Source organism: Mustela lutreola, chromosome 8 (genome assembly GCF_030435805.1).
Source record: "Mustela lutreola isolate mMusLut2 chromosome 8, mMusLut2.pri, whole genome shotgun sequence".
NCBI lineage: Eukaryota > Metazoa > Chordata > Mammalia > Carnivora > Mustelidae > Mustela > Mustela lutreola.
In genome coordinates, this window is record NC_081297.1 from 89,989,545 (window position 1) to 90,007,360 (window position 17,816).

The 17,816-nt window shown below is 35.0% G+C and overlaps 1 protein-coding gene across 3 annotated transcripts in view; it reads right to left on the bottom strand.

The window, feature by feature from the left end:
• Positions 1-17,816, bottom strand: part of PIK3C2G (phosphatidylinositol-4-phosphate 3-kinase catalytic subunit type 2 gamma) — a 354,883-nt gene that overhangs the window by 35,256 nt on the left and 301,811 nt on the right. For all 3 annotated transcript variants that reach the window (XR_009356772.1, XM_059185937.1, XM_059185939.1), the window contains one exon: positions 6,020-6,095. Coding sequence is in view for 2 of the 3 variants with exons in the window: in XM_059185937.1 (XP_059041920.1) it covers positions 6,020-6,095 (76 nt within the window). In the remaining variant the exon portion in view is untranslated. The remainder of the gene's footprint in view (positions 1-6,019; positions 6,096-17,816) is intronic.

The window sequence follows — 17,816 nt, forward strand, 5'->3', positions numbered from 1 at the left end:
AACTTAAATTCATTCAATTAACATATAATGTATTATTTGGTTTAGGGTTATAGGTCTGTGCTTCATCAGTCTTATATAATAACTAATGCTCATTACAACACACACCCTCCCCAGTATTCATCACCAAGTTACCCTTCCCTCTCCCCTCTCCCATCCAGCAACCCTCAGTTTGTTTAATATGATTAAGAGTCTGTTATGGTTTGTCTCTCTCTCTGGTTTCATCCTGTTTCATTTCTTTCCTCTCTTCCCCTATGATCCTCTGCCTTGTTTCTTAAATTCCTTAAATCTTTTAAGATAATAACATCGATACTGTATATTACCAATATTGAACCATTCCTGCATTTCTGGTCCTCGTGAATTTCTTTAGAGTACTGATGGATTATTTTGGCAAGTATTTCACTTAGAATATTCCACTGATACTCTGAAGTGAGATTAGGTTGTAATCCCTTTTTTAATTCTTATATCTTTGAAGCTATTGGCATAAATACTGTATGTGCTTCATAAAAATAATATGGAAAAATTTCCTTACTTTTTTCTGCTTTGGAATTGTTTAAATAACAGGGGAATTATCTACTTTTTAAGGGTTTTGTAGACTCCCTCTGGAAATCATCGGAACTTGGTACTGTTCTAAACATCACTTTTTGAAGCATTTTCTTTTCTATCAAACTTGATCTTTTCCGGGGCAAATAAATTGTTTTCCTGGAACACTATTTCAGATAGATTTACAAGTTTAGTCTTGTACGCTTGAGCAAACTAGTCTCTTACTGTTCTTCAGTTTCATCTTTTTCTATGGTTACTTCTTGATTCTCCTTTTGTATTTTATATATTTGCATTTGACTTCCATTCTTTTGATTAGTTTAACTTCTAATTAATTAAACTACCGGCTTCTCTATTTCTTTGTATTCTTTTAGCTTCCAAATTTATTTATTCTTTTTACTGTGTTCTAACTCATTAATCTCTACTTGAATCTTCAACCATTTTGTTTTCTTTCTTTCTTTCTTCTTTTTTTATTCCTTTGGTTTGTTTTATGGTCTTATTCCAATTATTGAGCATTATCTTTCTCTTATTGTTTCTGAGATGTATAGCTATTCTTTAGAAATTCTGCAATTTTGTTTTTTAAGTCCTTTTGGTCCAAGAGTTGTTCAAAAGAGCTTATTTTGTTTTTAATCTCCAAACAAGTATCTTTTACTTTTCTGAATTTTTAAAATTAATTTTTCACTTTACTTTCTCATGATTAGAAAATGTATCTGTACTATTTCTACTTTTTAGGATTAATTGAAATTTTCTTTATGGTCTAATATATACTCTATTTTCATGATAAAGAATTTGATATAAATTAATAAATTTTGCCTCTAATTTTACTACTTAGTTTTTGATGTATCTACTTACTTTTTTCAGTCTTTCATAAATCAAAAGAAGTGAATTAGAATATCCTATTACCAGTCTATTGTATATTTTTTCTTGAATGTTCCATAATTTCTCTTTTATATATGTTGCTCTCATATAATTGATATATGTATTTATATATAGCATTATTTATGTGTAATAACTCATATCTTTATTGAGAATTGTACTTACAGTTGAAACTTGCATTCTTGTTTAATTCAATGCTCCTGGCCTAAATGCCACCTATTTTCTCTGTTCTTCCTGTTTTACGTTATTAAAGAAATTGCAACATTTTTGTTTTTATGATTTTTAAAGGAAGTTTTTGGCTAAGGAATTTGTTTTTATTTGTATGCATATTGTTACTTGTGATACTTAGAAAAGCTTTTACTTTTGTTCTGGTGGTTACTTTTATTTAGTATTCTTAGACTTTTATTTTTTAGACAATATTTGTTACCTAAAAGAAAGAGATAAAATTAGTGTGCATAATCTTTTACACTTTTCTTTCATCTACCACCCAATTATCAATGTATGATCTTAGTGTTTCTCTAACACTAATATTACATATGTTAAGATTTTTTTATTGTCTGACTTGTTAGATTTTAGTGCTATCTTTGATACACAGCTATTAGAAAGGAAATACTTGGAGAAACTCTCCTCTCATCTTCTTTTCATCTTTTCCTGCCCACATCAGCCACAGGTAAAAGTCTAAAATAATTTTCTAATTGGAAACATATTATATGATATAATATAATATAATATAATATAGTAAAATGCATGATATTTTAAAGCTTTCTACTTTCAGAAACAACTTAAAATTAGTATTTATAAGTAGTCCTAGCCCTCCCCTTCTGTATCATTAAAATTTACATTGGAAACCTGGTACCATACTTCTACCCACAGATAACTGATCTGGGCTCTGCTAGAGCAAGTAACAGTAACATTGACCAGAGAGACTCTGCCATGAAGACTGTGGCTTTAAGTTCCCTTTTAAATTTGCATCTCCAATTGGAGGTACTGATGTGAGGTAATGATTAAAAGCTCCTGTTTGTAACCATTTGTAATTATCAATGGCATCTAAACATGCTCACTAATTCACACTCTTCACTTTGACAACTGTTGTCTTCGATCATTTTCTACTCTATTACCTATGTTATTGTTTCTATACCTTGGCAAAAATCTATCTTTTGCATGTTGGTGTGGTGTACTGGTGGAGAATGGATAATTATATATATATATGTGTGTGTGTGTGTATATATATATATATTTTTAAAGATTTTATTTTTATTTATTTATTTATTTGACAGACAGAGATCACCAGTAGGCAGAGAGGCAGGCAGAGAGAGAGGAAAGCAGACTCCCCGCTGAGCAGAGAGCCTTATGCGGGGCTTGATCCCAAGACCCCGAGATCACAACCCGACCCGAAGACAGAGATTTAACCCACTGAGCCGCCGAGGCACCCCAGTAATTTTATATTTTAATGGAGGTACTATTTGGCATGGGACCTATATTAATCTGGAAGGACTATAGAGGATCATGACAGTAGAGAGTTAAAGAATATACAAAATAAAATCCAGCATCTTTCTGAGTAGTGCTTTAGTTGAGTGTGGTTGAGTCTATAATATTTAATGTGATTATCTGTAGAAGATTTTTTTCTAGATGATACTTCAAGAGAACTCTAGTGGTGGGGAGTGAATTCATTGTGCCAGGACATTGCTACAGGAAGTGGTAAGTGTGGGAGTAGTAGCATGATTTGGGGTTTTAATTTCTTCTCTTTTGTCCAAGCTACCATGACAAGCCACCATGGTAGAGAATATAAATGTGTCTTCCATTGTTCTTTCTATCGTCAATAATTTATTCAGTAATTATTGATGGAGAATCTAGACACCGAGTTAAGCCCTGGGGATACAATGATGAGCAATATGGACATGGATTATGTCTTCACGGATTTCTAGTCTACAAAGACACTCATGAGCCATAAACATCGTTGCAGTAATTTTGAAAAGAAAAAAAAATTTTAGGAGTATATAGCAAAGACAAATAAGATGAGAGCTGAAGGATGCAATATATATATATATATATATATATATATATATATATATATATATATATGAAGGTAGAATAGGGTCAAGTGGTCTAGGCAGAGAAAGGTGCATCTGTTAGGTGCTGAGGTGCTTGTCTCAGTTGAGGAACTGGAAAAACACAAGAATCAAGATAGGGAAGAGCCTGCTATTAAGGCTGGAAGGGGAAATTGGGGGATGCCATCATGAAGATTTCGGTCTTTGTCATAAGGGCAGGGGTAGCTACATAATTTCAGAGGCTCGGTGATATGAAAATGAAAATATGGGATTCCTTTTACAAAAATTATTAAGAAATTATGACAGTTGAGTATTAAACCAAATGCAGGACCTTTCTAAGCACTGTGCTTAGTGTCACTGTACTGGTCACAAGCCCATGACATTGGCCTACCTAACAGCAAAGAGAAACCAAGGGAAAGTGTGAAGTACAGAGGAGTGATGACTGGATTGGCAGTTTAAAAAGTTATATTGTTCTACCAACGCATGTTTAGTTGGTGAGTAAAGGCAGAGGAATATTAATATCTCTCAGATCCTGGATTATAGATTATTACTAATATTATCTTCGCAAGGCATGTGCTTAGATACATACTTATCCAGAATCTACTCAATTTGTTAGTAGAAGCAGTAAATATGGTAAAGTCTGAGATTTTTGCTTAAGGTCATCCTATGTCAACCAATATTTTAACACACTTGAATAATTTTTTCCTCTAATCATTTAACAATAGAAGCAGAAAGTTTCAACTAACTGACAATAATATTGCTTAAAATAAATCATGTTCTTTCTTGTTTATGAAAAAAGTATGAAGAACTTGGAAGTTTGGAAAAGAAAATAATTTAAATACAAGGAGGACCAATGTCCTGCTCATCCTTGTTTGTTGTAGTGATTTGCATATTCTGTTTAGAAGATGTGTTCTATTGTTTTAAAACAATAGGCTATATTTCATATGCAACCAGATATTGAGAATCAAGTCTTTTGTCCATCACCATTCTGCCAAAACAAGTCTTGAATATTGTATGCTGTAGTAAGTAATAAGTGAAGAAGAAAAAATTCAAATAACCATTTTATTTTTTACAATAACAATCCTAATTTTGTGTGTGCTTATGAATTTCAAATACCTTACAAAGAAATAATACTATCACAAAACTAAAAAATTGATAGTGATCCACAGTTTTAATTTTTCAGTACATAGAGAATCAAACTTCTTTAAGGACTTTGATAACAGAATAGAGGTCAACCTATTACTTTTTAAAATATCTGACAACTCAAGAAATCAGTAACCTTATTTTTTTTTAAATCTGATTAATTCAAATTTATAAATGTTAATGGTAAAAAATAACCCCAGCTTTTAAAAAAAATACCCCAAGTATTTTTAGAAAGAAGACATTTGTTAAATATTTGTGTACTATGACAATAAAAAGGAAATATTTTTTGTGGATATCGTTCTTCTTTAGACACATGCTATAAATCACAAGGACTTTATTTACTTATTAATGTTTATGGTTTGGCTATATAAACAAAGTGTCTTAGAGAGTGATACCAAATGAGTAAAACGTAGGAGAATGAAAGAGGTACAATCCTCCTATATTAATTTGGAGCTTGTGAGTGCAGAGCAGTGCATAGTGGGGAAGTGAGTCGTCAGTTTAAAGTTACTTCAGTTTAACAGAAGAGGAGGCAGACACACACATAAATATACAACTTAATAAGCGATTACACTATTCAACTTGATCTGATTGGATAGAACCATGCACCTAAAGTTAGGAAACCACAGTGGCAGATAGGAGCAGAGGCGATAAGTCGATGGGCCTCATCTTAAAGGCAAAGAATCAGAAGGGGATATGGATAAAATAGACTTGGAGTTGCAAAGGAGACGGGGGTGAGGTCTAGCAAATTACGGGACTGCAAGTCTTGCGTGAGATAAAAACTAGTCTCAGTATTGGATAACTACTGGCAATGGAATTTTATTATGAATGCTTAAAATTGATGGGACATTCAGAGAGAGTCCCTTCCAACTTAGGAGAAATACTAGAAAAGTTAATTAGAACTAACACACATTTGACAGAGAAAGGGTGGGTAATTGTGCTGGGCTAGTTTGGGATCCAGATAATAAAAAGAAGACTTCATGAGGGAGGCAGAGTAATTACTGACCTTTAAAAGATAAGAGTGAAGCTGCGAGATAATTCATAATCATTATTATTGCCTAATATTTATTTTTGTTGCTTCCTAAGCTGTTGAGTAAACTGGAAGACCTACCTGCAGGGGGAAAACAGGAACTTTGTCTCTGAAATGCAATTCCACCTCAAAGTACAATTAACTGAAATGAATTAATAGTGTGACATCATGTAGTTATTATAATTGGACAAAAATACATTGGTTCAATTTAACTTGAACATTTTCTAAGGGGTTAAAAATCTTTGGAAATAGTTAGAAAAGACCCTTAAAGCTTATTCTTTAAAGAGAGTATAATTTGAAAGTTGAAAATAATATTGTTGTGATATTTTTTGCACAATTATATAGAAACTCAAAAATTGTACATAATAATACTGATAACATTACTTGCCTAGGTCCACAAGCGATGATTCTTCAATTGTTTGTTGCACAGGCTCAGAGAGGAAAAAACTAAGCACACAATCACTCTGAAAAATAAGACAAAGTATAATGTTTCTTCATATCTTATATTTATTTATTGCTCCTATTCCTGTGATGGGGGGATGGATCCCAATCTAATATGACTGGTGTCTTTAGAAAAAGGGGAAGTTGAGACACATTCAAGTAGGAAAGACAATGTGAAGAGACACAGGCCAACGATGATCTTTTGTAAGTCAAGGAGAGAGGCATGGAATGACTTTTTCTGTCACAATTATCAGAAAGAACCAACCTTGTGGACACCTTGATTTCAGACTTTGAGATTCCAAAAATGGGAGACAATGTATTTCTGTTGTTTAAGTCACCTAGTGTGTGGTACTTTGTTAAGGAAGCCCGAACTAACTAACACAGCACCCAGTGGTGATCCCTACATCTATGACTGGGATTCTAGTCCTTCCTTCTCAGGAACCTTGTGGAATATCTCGGTCTATACTTCAGTAGACTTACCTTCTTCCTTTCTTTCTCATCAACATAAAGTAGTCTCTTCATTAACAACTAACAAACAGAAGAGTCAAACCACAGAAAGTGTACTCACACATGAACAATACCTTCTCCCAAATGCCCTTTTCAAACCCTGTGTTATTTCCCACCTCTTTGACAAATCTTGAGTTGCCAACATTCATACGGCTTCAACTTCTTCAATTTCTACTCTATGATTTATAACACTCAGTTTTCTGCCACAAACTGTCATCCAAAAATGTTCTTACCATTATTTTTTTTTAAGATTTTATTTATTTATTTGACAGAGAGAGAGAGAGAGATCACATGTAGGCAGAGAGGCAGGCAGAGAGAGGGCGAAGCAGGCTCCCCGCTGAGCAGAGAGCCCCGTGCAGGGCTCCATGCCAGGCCCCTGAGATCATGACCTGAGCTGAAGGCAGAGGCTTAACACACTGAGCCACCCAGGCACCCCTCTTACCATTATTTTTAACAACTTTTACTTTTCAAATGTCTTTTTTTCCCCCCTCCAAATCCAGTGGGGGATTTTCTTGGCCTTTAGATAGCTGTTCCATTTTTAGTGAGAAACTCTCTTTCATTTGCTTTTATGATACTAAGTTCTCCCAGTTTTGCTCTATCTGTCCCACCATCTCTCTCTCTCTATCGTTTTGAACTGTTTTTCCTCAGGCTCCTTTTCTTTTGCTTGTAATATAAGTTCTAGTGTTCCTCATTTCCAGGCCATTTCTCTAGTTACTGACGCATTCTTTCTGCGTGATGTTATCCCTTTTGGTGGCTTCTATAATGATGTACAAATCTAAACCTTAATCCCAGATCTGTCTCCTCAGCCTCAGCCTGCTATTTCATAATACCTGTTTGTTGGCTTCCTTGACTATTTGAAAGACAATTAAAACTGAAAAGTGCACCAATAAATGCATCTTCTTTGCCCTCAAATTGCTACTTCTTCTCATGTCCAGACTCAAAATAGGGTGTATCTTTTTAGACTCTCTGTTCTCCCTTACTCTACACGTAATATTTATTGCTAAGTCTTACTGACTCTAATTCTTAAATATCGCAACCATCCATTTTCTTCCTTTCAGGTATGCTTCTGACTTCCAGCATTATTACTTCTCACCCAAATTACAGCAGAGTGTTTCCCTAAGCCTTATCCTGTTACCCTTTGATTCAATCTATTCTCCATTTAATTGTCAAACTGATCTTTCAAAGTAAAAATCTAACAGTTAACGGCTTAAAATCTGGCAGTGGCTCCCCATTGCTCTTAAGAAATAGGTCAACTGCTTCACAAGGCTTGTATGACCTTCCTTGATTGGGATAATGCTCATTTTCCCTCTTCATCTCTCAGCATTTATCCTCCAGTTATTTTATGCTTAACTATGGCTGAATTATATTTATTTCCTCAAGTGTGTTATGCTCTCTCACCTCCTTATCTTTCTACACATTCCATTATCCATCCTTTCCACTTCTATCCACCCATTTGCCCAAGGTTTGTCACCTGTTTTCTTTCCTATTCCTTTAGTTTAGTCAATAAGGTATCAAGAGGGATTGTCATTTATTCACTCATATCTAATATAGTATTTTTGCTCAAAAGATATTTCTTAACCAGAATTGAGATCTCTCTTTAGATATAGAATACATTGCTTTTCTAATACAAATATTCTTATCTATGTAGCAATTTTATACATCGTAAATTAATTAATTACCAATTTTGATCTCTATGTATTGATCTCTTGTGAGCTTGCTTAATAAGACTCTATCCTCAAGAAATGTATCCATATTCAAGATGCTGACTAAACCAAGTTTTCTTATTTTGAAAGCTTGAAGAGAAACTTAAGACTGTGCAGAATTTGTTGAAGAAAATTTGACCTTCTTTGGCCTTTTGACAACTTGTCAATTATTCTTCTCTGGCAACATTTTGGCCTCACCACCCAATGGTTATTAAACTTCAATAGAAGGCAGAATATCTTCCCAATTAGTATCTGAAATGTCACCACCAGCTAATTATTCCCTTGTGTTTACACTGTCATATCCTCATTTGTAATTCCGGGTGTGGGTGACATACTAAATAGTAATTCCTTAATGTAACAAGATTGTTTTCATTCTTGAGGAGAAACATGATTCAGCGTCAAGGGAGGCAGAAATCAAAGAAAGGGATGAAGAGGATAGGAAAAGTAATGCTGCTGGATCTTAAAATAATTGATTTTAAAATTTTCTCTAACTTGACTTTACTTATAGGCATGTCTCCTTCTGCTTTTTAGCACATTGCACCACTGGGTAGTTTGAGTTATAGAAATGTCAGTAGCTACAATTGTTCTTACTGATAACTTAGATCAATGTTCTCAACTGGGTTTGTAGTGACTCCTAAGCAATGTGGCTATATTTAGCTCTGTAAGTTGTATACTGAGCAACTTTACAGGTGCCATTTTTCCATGCACTGCAAGTGTAATCCTACTTAACAGTATTGCCCATATGTAGGGCTGGCAGATATAGCAAATAAAAAGAGAGGATGTCCATGCAGTATTCATAACATACTTATTCTATTTTTTTCCTTTCACTGTATTTTATATATATTTGTATTATTTTCTTTTTTCTTTAAAAATAATATTTTATTTTTTTTCCAGTGTTCCAAAATGCATTGTTTATGCACCACACCCACATATGGTACATAAACAACATACTTATTCTAAAAAAAATTTATCTCAAATTCAAATTTAACTGGATGGCCTGCATTTTATCTCACTACCCTACAATATGAAGTGTCTAGAAAATGTGTGAGCACACTTTTGGTTGTCTCAGAGGATACAACTGGCAATTAATGGGCAAGGCCACTTATCCTAAATGTCCTGCAATACACTTGGGAGATTCTTACGTTACGAGGAATGTTGCTTTCCCGCTTAATCCTTCAAAAGGTAATCATTTCCCAGGTTAAAAAAAAAAAAAAAAAAAAAACACTCTGGATTTAATTACCTTATTCCAGAAGTGGGAAAACTGAATACTAGATAGCATAAGTGATTCACTGATTGTAACTAGTACCAAAAAAAAAAAAAAAAAAAAAAAAAAAGCCCCCAAACAAAGAGTGGTAGAGAGTAGTCAATAAGCCCAGGACCACCTATGTTACTATTGCCAATGGCCTACAGATGTGAAGAATGCATATGGGGGACAGGTAGGAGATGTGGGTAGAGAGAATTCTGTAGGAGTCCTAGAAAATGGTAACGCTACACAAGCTTGAAACTACTGTGACCTGTTGATGAATTTTAAGCAGAAAAGCATCACAATTAGATATTTTTAGAAATATGACAGTGTAGCATTGTGGAGGAAGGGAGAAAAACAGCAGCCAGTTTAGGAGAATATCATCAGTAAAATTCCTCATATGCTCAATATATTGTATTTTCTGAGCATTCCATTCTGATTTCCCACTAAATCTCTAAAATGGCATTTGTGTTCTTTCTCATTCTATTTATAATCCCAGTGCTGGTTGTGAGGTAGGTCTCCTCTTTGCATCTCCTTGGTCTTCTAACCTCCCTTTGTTCTTTTTTATAAAAATACTCTGCTTTGAAGATTGTGTCTGCTGACTATCCTGCCCTCCTCACTTGCTGTTTCACCTGTCTACTGATCTTTAGGTCACTGATCTTCACTCCTTGAACATTTTCCACCTTGGAACATTGTATTGTCTTCAATAGTTCTTGTCATAATTCATACTAATTCATACTTATTTTAATATTCACATAAATTATCCTCCCCTGTGGTTACCTTCTTTATTTTTGAACTCTTCTCATCCATTGATTTTGTTCTGCATCCCACTCAGTCACTCACTCCTATTCCCTTGATCTTGATCAGTGAAGAAAGCTCTCTCATTAACCTTGATTTCTAGCTGCTTAGTCTACTATCACCATCTTCTTCCTTTCCAGCTCATTCCCTCTAGTTATACAACTCAAACAATCTGTTGACTCTAAGACCTTTTCACTGGCCTTACTCATTTCATATTCTCATGTTCCTTCTTGGACAATTTGGATCTCATGATTGATACTAATAATTCCATTGCATATTTCTTTCAACTTGGTTGGCCCTCTCTCCTTTTATTTTATTATATATTTGTCAGTAACCCAACCTGGGTTATGCTCTGCCAACTCTGCAACTGCAGCAGGCCTGCTGAATGTTCCTGGAGAAAAGCATTCAACCAACCACACTTTGTTGGTCTTACTATCACCTCATGCCCACTACCCTCAAGTTGGTTTTTAAGATTTTCTGGAAAGCTATATGTGTCAGTAGTCCATTTATTCCTCTATTCATCTACAGGTCTATTTAATAACTTATCCTTGCTCCCCAACATGCCCACACACTTTCCCTCTCTTTCAGTCTTCTCAAGGCTGTCTCCTTATTGACAGAAAAAATGGAAAAGAATTTCTATAAGCTTCCACCAGCACACCTGTTATCTTACCTCATTTCTGTCCTTTTCTCTATTACATGGATGTAATTAAAGCACTATCTGTGCTTTAATCTGAGATGAATTTGGGCACTAGATCCCATACTCTGCTCTCTACTCAAAGTCAACATTTTGGTCTCTGGTTAAGTTCTCATTTCTTTCATTATCAATTTTTGCTTCTTTGGTGGATATTCCTGGCAGCATACATACATGCTATGACTTAGTTCAATAAACAAAATTCCTGACCTACATTTCCCTGCACACTATCCCTTTCCTGTTCATCCTTAGAGCAAAGTCTCTTCAAGGATAATTCTCTACTTTCTATCCCAAATTCCTCTTTTCATATTCTCTTTTGAACCTGTTCTAATCAAGGTTTTGTTCCTAACACTTCCATCAAACTGTTCTTATTAGATTCACTAATAATATGCCTTTCGCTAAATCCAGTGGCCAATTCCCAAATTTTGCCCCATCAGTAGTATTTGAAATGGCTGATTTTTCCTTCTTTAAAATGGGTTTTTCTCTTCAATTCTAGGCACAAGATACTTCTGGTCTCCAACAAGTTGCTTTTTCTCAGCCTCTTTTGTTGATTCTCTCCCATCCTCTCAACTTTTAAAATTGGTATGTTGCATGGTCTAGCCCTCAGATCTCTTCTCTTTTATATTCATGTTTCATCTTAAATAATCTCATCCAATCTCATGGCTTTGAAAACCAATTATTTGCTGACAACTCCAATATTTTTATTTCCAGCCTCTCTTTTTCCCTCAGCTCAAGACATTCAATTTTCCACTTGACATCTCTAATTAGAAATTTCATATGGAACTCAAACTTAGTATACTTTGATCTAAACTCCTGTTTGGGGGCACCTGGGTGGCTCAGTGGGTTCAAGCCTCTGCCTTCGGGCTCAGGGTCATGATCCCAGGGTCATGATCCCAGGGTCTTGGGATTGAGCCCTGCGTTGAGCTGAGCTCTCTGCTCAGCAGGGAGCCTGCTTCCTCCTCTCTCTCTCTGCCTGCCTCTCCACCTACTTGTGATCTCTCTCTCTGTCAAATAAACAATAAAAAAAAAATTAAAATCTTTAAACTCCTGTTTGCCCCCACTCTCTATTGACCTCCTATAGTTTTCTCCATCACAGCAAATACTTAACCAATATTAGCTTGTATGGCCATAATAGTGGGTTAGTGATTGCCACTTATCTTGACCCATCAGTGCCCATGCCCTAATGCTTGTCAAATATCTGGAACATCCCTCCTATATGGAACATTATATATTTAGTGAATAAATTAATAAAAGTTTGGGACTTGTTCAGGGACTCTAAAGTTACTGGTCTTTGATATATTAATGGTTCCAGTAACTGGATTAGGCTATATTGAATGCTTTAGGAGGTTACTATATATATTTTTAGAGCAGATGTTTATCTAATAATGGTTTTAAAATATTTAATGTACTTTAAAGTTACAAATGCAGTCTACACAGAGCAAATTTGAAAGCCAATTAAAAAATTTTAAAATTAAAGTCTCTATCATCTTATATTTTGCTAAATTCAGAATTCTTATTAATATGTTGTTTATCAATTTTATTAAAAGCCATTTGCAATTTAAAATGATTGATTTTTGAGAAAGTTGATCAATTCAAAGTTGCTGAAAACTTCAGTGTTTTTCCTATATCATATAAACATATTCTTGCTCTCAAAGACTACAGAGACTTATAGTATTTGCAAAGATCAAAAGTAATATAACACTGAGATCAATTTTTTCTCACTTTAAAATAACACATTAAGTATTCCCATTTATTAACTGGCTAGCCAACATCTAGAATTGGCTGCAAGATTTAGTTTCAGTGAGTTAAAACAATAAGCTAAATCTATCTCAAACACTGTGAAAGGCTGTAAAAAATGTGAATTTAAAAATGAATTCCCATAAGAGTTTTAAATCACAGTTGAATAGTAATTCTGTTTTATTGCCTTTTTCATAAAGCAGCTTGTCAGAATGTCCAGTCTTTAATGTAGTTCAACACACTGTATTTGTACTGGAGTTACATAGAAGAATGACACTGTGAAGAACGGTGAACTTCTAAAGAATCTTTTACAATTTTGATTCTAAAATGTCATCAGTACACTTCACTAGACTCTGAAAAATAATCTTGGTTTTACTGATGGTAGACATGTGACATTTATCCTGCCTGCACTGTAATCTCAGCCGGCTCCAAAAAAGAAAAGAGCAATGTAGTGACAAATGTAGTAATTAACATCTGGGTTTAGCAAGTGGGGAACAAGAAACATATGTTCACTATTAAGATAGGATTTACCCATTTGGATTTATTTTGACATTTGATTTCTGCTTAAAAAAAATAACATTGCTAAACCATAAGTGATACTATTCCTTATTTTAAGAGGCTTTCAGAAATGAACAGCAATCCCGTGAAGAGCTAGAAATTACAATTAATATGGCTTTAAAATTTTAAAAAACAACAGCTGGTTATATATCTCAGCTGAAGTAAATGTAGATACAGGTGATTTTAGGTACTGCCATCATTTGCTGTAACTTTTTTTTTTTTAAGATTTTATTTATTTATTTGACAGATGGCGATCACAAGTAGGCAGAGAGGCAGGCAGAGATAGAGGAGGAAGCAGGCTCCCCATGGAGCAGAGAGTCTGATGTGGGGTTCAATTCCAGGACCCCAAGATCATGACCTGAGCCAAAGGAAGAGGCTTTAACCCACTGAGCCACTCAGGCACCCCTCATTTGCTATAACTTTATGTTTATATGTTCTTTATTAAGATCTTAGTTAGTTGGCAACACAATTCCACCAAAACAGAGCAAAATTTAAAGCAAAAACAATTCCTTTTATCACAACTATCATTTGTTTGAGGAATGAAATTACAATGAAAGGAAAAAAGTTTCTATTAGCGTGAGAGAAGAAAGTAAAACTAAACAAACAAAAAAATCCCAGGTAGATACAGGACTAGGATGTCTAAACTGATGCTTCCAATCTCATTAGAAGAGATATTGAGGAAGTATGTAATTAGTCTTCATTTATGCCTATTTTCTTTTATCAACAGATTATACGTGTGTGTGTGTGTGTGTGTGTGTGTGTGTGACAGACAGACGGATTTACAAGCATCCCTCTATCTCAGGTGATCTTATGTCATTAGATTAAAGCCCCAAAGACATTTGTCCCACCACTGGACTTTAAAACAGATTTTTTATCTCATTTCCTGGACAAAAAGCAAGAGTGCTTAGAATTGGGAATGATCCTAGAAGGGACTAAGACAGTTGATTTTAACAAGATAAAATGGTCCCATTTTATATTCAAGCTGTGTCTTCTACTTCCTCCCCTCCTTTTCCCATTCATGGCTATACATTTCTTTATGTTCATGAATGTATGCGTTTATAATGGTGATGAGTGCCTTGAGAATAAAGTTTATATGGTATGAATTGAATCTCTTCAAAGCTCTTAATTTAGAGTGTTATACATAGTAATGTTATACATGCCCAATACAAATTAAAAACTCTTGACAAAGTTATGTACCGTGATATAAAATTTTTAAATAGTTACAAATAAATGTACTAAACATATTTTAGTAATAAATGTGCTAATGTGACTAAAAAAGAATATGAGTTTCAGTGTCTAGGCATAGTAGGATTATTTGCTTTTCCTACACTGCCATATGACAAGCAGCTATGAAAGGAGAAAAGTAATTTGTTTTTATATTTATTTATTTATTTATTTGAAGAGGGAGTGAGAGAGAGAGAGGGAGAGAGCACAAGCAGTGGGGAGGAGCAGAGGAGGGAAAGTCCTAAGCCAAGTCTGCACTGAGCACAGAGCCTCATGTGAGGCTTGATATCATAATCTTGAGATCACGACCCTGATATCATGACCAAAACCAAGAGTCGGATGCTTAACCAGTTGGTTAATCATCCAGGCACCCCAAGAAGAAAAATATTTTTGGCCACCTGGGTAGCTCAGTTGGTTAAGCGACTGCCTTCAGCTCAGGTCATAATACTGGAGTCCGAGTGGGGGATCTAATCCTGCTTCAGGCTCCCTGCTCAGAAGGGAGTCAGCTTCTCCCTCTGGCCCTCCCCACCTCATGCTCTCTCACTCTCTCTCTCAAGTAAATAAAATCTTTAAGAAAAAAAGAAAAATATTTTTACATGGGTTTTTCTGGGGCCAGGATGGGAATTATTCTATCCCAGGAATATTCAGCATGAATATGAATTTACTTTAAACCTCTTATTAGAAGAGGAAAGGAAACTTGTGCATGTATAAAAATTTCCCCTAAGTCATTCACATCACTTAAAATAATTAAAATGCTCATGTTACATTCATGACTTTATAGATGTTGGTGTTTATATAGATAACTATGCACATAACTATGTTTACAGGGGAAAACTGTATCAATAATACAAAATTTAAAAAAAATCTTAAAAAAAATCCCTTTACTTTGAAACAACTTATGTGATTTTTAGGTCAATAATGTTTTATTTAGTTAATTTTTAAAAATATTTAACCTATTTATTTGACAGAGAGCAGAAGCAGAGGGAGTGGCAGAAGGAGTGTGAGAAGCAGGCTCCCTGTTGAGCTGGGATCCCGTTGCGGGACTTGACCTCAATACCCTAGGATCATGACCCAAGCCAAAGGCAGATGCTAACTGACTGAGCCACCTGGAAACCCTTATTTAGTGAATCTTAAAATAAGTTTTCATTTCCAGTATATAAAAAGACTGCATCAGGGAAGTGTCCACCAACAGATGGAGACACTGAAGTATTCACCATGATTAATCCATTTGAAGATAATTGAAAACTGACCACATTATGCATTACACACAAAGAACTTGGATGATTAGGCAGGTCACACTGCTTATTAATGCTAATCAGCATCTGATGATATCGCTGTCAAATTATTATTGTTCTATTACCGTGTAATCCATATAATGAGTAATTATATCAAGTCCCACAAAGTTCCTTAGGAATAAGGGGGGAAAGCCAATGTACGAAGTTATGAAAGTCTTTATGGGGCCACTGGCACCTATCTACATAGACAGACTATTGACAAGGACTGTACACTCCTTAGGGCAGTGCTCACATCTGATTTAGCTTTTGACTTTCTAAAATAGAATTTCTCAAATCTGGCTGTGCATCGAAATCACTTATGTTAATAAGAAATAATACAGATACCTAAATGTCACTCTTTACCCAGAGAATTAGCATTTCTAAGGATGGGGCCTCACAGCATACTTTTTAAAACCTCCTCAAACTGTTAAAAAAAAAAAAATGATCACTAGCTGCTATTTTGACCCCCTGCCTGGCCAGACAGTATACAATGCAGGCAATCAATAAACATTTGTTGAATGACTGATACAGTAGTTTTCCAAAGTGGCCCCTATTATGCTAGCACCCACATTTAATTTTTGTTGACTTGAGTTTTATTAATACAGCAGTACTTTATTTATTTTGTAGTACAGAAATGACAACTAATAAAAGGATAAAGGACTTACATCTCAGGAAGGTATTTTAATGTACTCCACTCATTGTGCAAAATTCAATTAAATTATTAGGGGACTGTTACTTTGGCAGAAGGCACACCTATAATTTTGGCTTCCTTTTGTAAGAGACAAATGGGATTCCCTTTTTGGAAGTCCAGTGGTAGAAGCTGGCTGACACAGTCTCACTTGAAGCATTTCTAGGATCTATGATTTTACAATAGTGTCTCATGTTTGATGATATAAATACCTCTTCTTTTTCTGTTTTTTGTTTGTTCGTTTGTTTGTTTTTTTCCCCTCACTCAACTCTTAGACCTTAATTCCTCCAAGAAAAAAAAAGTGTGGTGCCTGAAATTTCTTCAGCTTTCTTATTTCTAAATACTGACCAACAGAGATTAAAAACAACAGAAAAAAAAATAAAATATCTCTTCCTACGGTGTCAGGAGTACTTTAGTTGGCACATTAGCAAAGGTGAATGTGATGAATCCTATGAGCTCCGCGTCTGGTGGTTTCACTCATCTGCGTGTATGCAGCAACAATTGTGATGGGCAACAGTATTCACTAAGCCTTGCTGTGTTAAGCAGTACTTGTGCAAGGGTTCCCTACTTGTTATGTCTGACTCCTCTGCTTTCCTCTCTCATAACAGTCCTCTGCTAGCACTTCCATATGAACTTATCCTGTGAACAGATACATTCAAGAGTTCCCTAATGAAAGCCTGCTGCCACATGAAAACAGATCTCAGTATTTTCCTTATTCACGCTAGGGCCAGAAATCAGAAGGTCTCTCCACTTTACACTTACTTGTCTCTGCCTAAATAAGCTAAAGGCTGGCACCTGCCATGGTTACTAGATATTTTGCCAATTATTCTGCAAAGGCATAGCCCTTAAAACAGCTTTAGTATAATCAGTGAGGCAGCCTTCAGCATACATATCCTCCCATCCACTATCCCCTCAGCATTTCCCTTATAGACAGCTGCCGTACCCATAAGACCCTTGGACTATAGCATAGGTAATGGACATGGACTTCAGAAAATGGCAAAATAAGTAAGGTAGATTAATATGTCAACATTCTAAAAAGGGGCACGTGGCTGGTCCAGTCGGTAGAGCATGTGACCCCTGAGTTCAAGCCCCATGGTGGGCATAAAGTTTACTTAAAAAGATTTCAACATTCTATATTCTTAAATATACAAAAAACACTTGAAATCCAATGTAATAAATTAAGGTGCCTAAATTCTATAGGGCAGAAGCTTCAGTTATATTTAATTTCCCATTACTCACTGATTAAGACATAAAACCAAATATATTTAAAAGATAGGATACAATTTATATTGAGTATGCATGGACAATAGTTTAAATTCAT